The 5,463-nt window shown below is 37.4% G+C and overlaps 1 protein-coding gene across 1 annotated transcript; it reads right to left on the bottom strand.

Moving 5' to 3' along the window:
* Positions 1–985: 985 nt before the first annotated feature.
* Positions 986–3,789, bottom strand: LOC149968680 (uncharacterized). Its single transcript, XM_090168501.1, has 3 exons — positions 3,764–3,789; positions 1,711–1,775; positions 986–1,654 (listed from the first exon to the last, which is right to left on the bottom strand). Exon 3 carries the CDS (start codon positions 1,598–1,600, stop codon positions 986–988), a length of 615 nt encoding a protein of 204 aa, XP_090024627.1. The 5' UTR covers positions 1,601–1,654; positions 1,711–1,775; positions 3,764–3,789.
* Positions 3,790–5,463: the final 1,674 nt, after the last annotated feature.

Genomic DNA, 5,463 nt, shown 5'->3' with positions numbered 1-5,463 from the left:
TAGGCGGTTTCCCCAAAGTTCTTTGGCGGTTCATGAAATTTGAACCTGGCAACACTTTTCCAAGGTCTATTCCAATATTTCGGTACCCGCCCGCGTGGGGCTGGCACCGAAATAAAAATGGACACATTTCTGGTTAATAACATTTATTTAGTTTTAAATGAAATTGAAATGAAGAAACCCGACGGCTGTTTCGTGACAAAACAGAATAAACGCCAATTTAAATAATTTCCAGTTAGTAGTAAATTCCAGCTAATGGTACACCTACTGGAAAAGTATCCACCACCCAAAACAGTTCCTGGATGAGTTCCACCTGTAACTACCCCAAAACAAATAATTATTATTAAAATAAATATCTAAAAATTAAAATAACAATTTAGAAACCATACCCGGAAAAGTTTAAATGCAAAATACGTCTTTAAAGATGTCTAAGAAATCAATTTTTTTCGAGTCATTGGCTAACACTACAAACTACTTAATTTGCATATGTTAGTTTTATAAAACTATGCTTTAAAAAGAAATTTCTAGTTCAACCGCGCTCTTAATTTAAAATATGATATTCATAAACAATGTCTTTTATCAAAAACCAATATTTTCCTCTTCGGGAAGGTACTCGACCTTGATTGGGCGATATTCCAACTCTTCTCTCGTTACGACTGTCGCAATCGGAACTTGCTCGATGAAGTCATAAAAAGGCTCTTGTTTGACGCAGTTGACATCGACTTTGACGCAATCGAAGCTTTCTCTCTCAACAGTTCTGTTGTCTGCGTCAGTATGGGCAACTTCCGGTTTCACGCGGAGATGCTTTTCAGTCAGATATTCAATCTGTTCCGTCGTTAAACGTCGCAGTCAAACCAAACAATATCTACCTCCCACAGGGTCAGATTGACGTGGCTTGGACTGGCACATTGTTTCTTGGTGATGACTGTTCGAGGCGCCAAATTGGTTTTGAGATCGACCATGAATTCGACGGTGAGCTTAGAGGGTTTTATTGGTAACGAACTTTAGGTCGCCAGAGGGATATTTTTGGACCTCTGCCCCCAGAGTGACACGATCTTTCGTGGCGAAGTAAATGAATCTTATACTTAGCCTGTCTTCTATTGTGTCTGATTAATTGATTCTTTCGCGCAGACGTATAGTCACTCTGGTCACACTGGAAGGGCTTATCGCCCGTTTGAGTTCTTTTGCGGCAAATGAAACCAACCTTTTCTGCGGATACGTAGTTACACTGGTCATTTTTAAAAGGCTTTTCGCCGCTGTGAGTTTTTCTGTGGCGAATCAATGCACCCTTGTGTGCAGATGAGTAGTTACACTGATCACACTGGAAGGGTTTCTCGCCCGTGTGAGTTCTTCTGTGGATAATCAAATTACTCTTTTTCGCAGATGCGTAGTTACACTGTTCACACTGGAAGGGTTTCTCACCCGTGTGAGTTCTTCTGTGGACAATCAAACTACTCTTATTCGCAGATGCGTAGTTACACTGGTCACACTGGAAGGTTTTCTCGCCCGTGTGAGTTCTTCTGTGGATAATGAAATGACTCATATATTTCGTTGCGTAGACGCATTCTGAGCACTTGTGCATCTTCTCTTCTCGGCTGCTCATTTTGCCAGTTTCACTCGGAATCGAAGGCTTTTTTGGATTTATAAACGGGTGTTGCTAAAACAAATTAAAATTAAAATATTAGCGAAAATAAATCAGAACGGACGAGCAACCTTATCATTGGGCGCCAGAAAGTCGAAATGGCCACAATGAGGACACTATCAAAAGCTTGATAACCCTTAAATTTCATTTGTTTTAGTATGAGGTAAAAACTATTAGTAGTGTATGTGATCGCTCCTTTTCGACGAATGGACCATTTTCTCTTAAGGGGGAGGGGCTGACGCGGACGTTTCGAAGAAGTTTATTTCTTGGCTGAGGTTTATTTCGAACACCTTCTCATTGAACAAAACCAAATTAATAAATGAATTTCGTCTACCTTTTTTAATGTAATTTTTTGTATTTGTATATGAATTTTTGAGTAATTTAAGAATTTGCTTCTCCAGCGCGAAAATAGAATAACCAGCATAATTTGGTCGATGAAATAGGAGTCGCGACGTAGACATTTTTTTAAATAAACTGCTAGGCGTAACTAAACAACATCATTGTGTTTATTAAAATATCTAATTTCGTTCAATAAATTAGCGTTAAAACTTGGCAAACCTTTTGCAAGGTTTGACCAACGTTATAAAGTCAAACTATCTAATCTAATGGTACTCTCTGGTTCATTTTAGCTTGTGCTATAGTATTATCATCGTGAAGACTGTGACCTGTTTCTGCTAGGTATCCAGAATAATGACAATAATAATCTAATAGTGGATATATATTTAAAAACATTAATTCAAATAATATACAGATTAGATATTAACTTTGTGTAATGTACAAACACAGGAGTATTCTTCATATATTTTATTAGTTCGAGTGTTATTTTGTTGGAAAAATGTTAAACGCATAAATGGGATAACATTGTTAAAGATTTAAAGAATTTTTTCCATAAAATAGTCTATTAAGATATAATCATTACAGAGCTATTTTCGAAGGCTATGGAAATTTTAGTCACTACAGATGCAACATTTGAAGAACAGAAATAGATATTTTTATGGTCAGGCTGAAGTTCAAGCTAAATCCAAAACATAATTTTGAAGATTTTATGTTTTAAGTTAAAAATTTATTTTTGTTTTAAATAGATTATATATTATAAGGAAATGTTTTAAGTTATCTGGGCCTTTTTTCATTGTTTTTACTTGACAGAAATTTAAGGTTTATCTCTTTATCACAGTTGATTTTTTGGGTCAAGAATCATATGTACAAACTAAGATTTTTTTTTAAATATATAACTCCTCTCATAATAAAAATAATTTGATCATTTCATTGTTGTTCGGTGACTAGGTGAAGTTTTTAGACATTTCAGCAGTTTCTATAAAACAACACCATTATTATAAACTTCTGGTTTCAGCTTTAGAAAGCTAAGCCTTCCAAATATATTCATTTTTTTAAATGGTGTCAATCCGTTTCCAGAGACGAGAAATTAGCTTTACCAGCGATTAAAAGATAGGTAGCTGTGTTTTCAGAAGTCGAAATATATTCTTGATCGGTGATTTTCCTTAGTCAAGGCTATTGCTTCTTTTTCAGCGGGTTCACGTCACTTCAAAATAAAGTCCCTCGCCAAACAACGGCGTCGCCGGCGACGCCAAGACCTGAAATTTCTATTTTTTGAAAATATAGAAATTTTAGACCTTGTATCGGAAAATATTATTTTCAGATACTTTTCATACCGAAAAGCAACTAAAAGACTCGAAACTAAAACAAATATAAATCATGCGAATCATAAACCGGTTCGCCAAAAAAAATACAAGGTAAAGTTACTATATAAAACCAGAAGAAAATAGGGGGAAGTAAGCTTCTAGTCAGCTTTGGGAAGGCGTCACTTTTCACGAATTTTCGCGCCAGAACGGTTTGGCGGGAAATCGCGGATGAATACATCGTTTAAAAAATCATTTTTCTTAAATTGAACAATTGTAATATATTGTCCTTCTCATTCTCTGCTAATTGAGCTAAGGCGTATTTGCTTTCGTCGTTTACAGCCGCGTTGAATCAAAACAAAAGTGGAACTACTTTTCAAGTTTGGTTTATTAAGCGTAAAAAGGCGTTTTCGTGGGTCACACGACGACTTCTACGGCTCAAAGCTACAGATACGCACTTCCCCTATTTTCTTCTGATAAAACTTACCTAAATAACAGACAAACAATCGAAACTTTTTTTTTTTTTGACATCCACACATCGGTGTCGACCCAAGGCCTTAGACACCAGCACTCAATAACTGATTAATCAGTGCGAGATATGTGTAACGGCCACGCCAACGGGGGGATACGTGGGGACAGGGGTGGGGACACCCGTAGCGGAAGTATGCCGACCACCCGTTCGGGGATTGGTGGTCGTCCTCCCACGGCCATCCACAAACTCTGCCTCCCGGACGCCTGGGATTACAGGAGTGAGCCACTACTCCCGGCCAAACAATCGAACAATCGAACAATCGAAACAAAACCGTCGAACTGTTGTCAGTGCTGCAACAAAGATCCCAGAAACTTAAAAGCACGAATACAAATACTGATAACCGGGCGGTCCTCATGACGAAGTTTTTATTGTAAACACAATTTATCTAAAGTAGGAGACATGACGAGCTCTATATTATTTTAGACGAAATATGAGTTTAATTTTAGAATTTTATAACAAACGAGGGATTTAATTTGTGGGAACACATTTATTTATAAGTCACAATTTTATCAACCTAATCTTGATTTCATCACCTTAAACGTCATTTAATCGGAATAATTAATAATTTAATTCATTTAATAATCTTAACCATGATTTAATCCATTTAATCATCTAAATAAAGATTTGAAGCAAGTGTCGGCTCTAGTGTAGTTGCGTTTTCGCTCAACAGTTGTCGCCACCGTGCAAATTGATTAGGCACATAAACCCAGCAGAATTTACCTCTATGGCGTAGCCCAAAAGCATGCTTTTAGGTCATTGGGTATTCATAATCACGAATCAGAAAAGACTATTTGTAATCACGTGCCCAGTCGACCTCGCTTGGATTGGCTTTTCGGCAAACACGTAATTGTCGACTTGAAAATAAACGTTAAAACGTCATCGCTTACTCACCGAAGTCATCGGCTGGAAGAGTCGGTTTTTCCGATGACTGACGTCATTACTGACGTAAACCTACTATAAATGCTACGCCATTTTAAAAAACACCGATGCGTTCAGCAACTTACGACGTCATTATGACGAAAAATTTCATCGGTGGAAAATATCAAATTCATCGGTTTTGTTCCCGTTGACTGTTACTGAACGTACCCTAGGTGGAAGCACCTTCCCAGCGATCTGAGCGGGTGGGGTGCATTTGGCCGACTCCTCATTTGACCGACTTTTCATTTGGCCGACTGCTCATATGTCCGAATGCCCATTTGGCCGACAGCTCATTTGTTCGACTTTTCAGTCGGCCAAATGAGCAGTCGGCCAAATGGACAGTCGGCGTAACGTGTATTTTGTGGTCGGCCAAACGAAACTCTCCCATCTGGGCTACCATAGCCATCTTCGATACATAGACCCAATCAAAAATAACGTAGGAAATGATAGAGCCGACACTTGCTTTAATCAATTTAATTATCTTAATCATAATTTAGTTGCGTTGGGTAAAGATAACATGTGATACAGTTTCGGTTGTTCTTACGTTAATATTTCAGTAATAAGTTTTTGAATTGTTTATGTTATATTTGGTTATGAATAATTCCAGTTATTCAAAGCAGTTCAGTTAAACAACAACTAGTATTCATCAGGATGAAATTTATCTATTTTTTAATACAGCGGGATACACGACGAGAAAATAGTAAGCGGGTTTGATGGGTTTTTTAAATTCCTGTAGC

Source organism: Leiobunum rupestre, chromosome 1 (genome assembly GCF_980474605.1).
Source record: "Leiobunum rupestre chromosome 1, qqLeiRupe1.1.hap1, whole genome shotgun sequence".
Lineage (NCBI taxonomy): Eukaryota > Metazoa > Arthropoda > Arachnida > Opiliones > Sclerosomatidae > Leiobunum > Leiobunum rupestre.
This window is presented reverse-complemented; position numbering and strand designations above follow the sequence as displayed.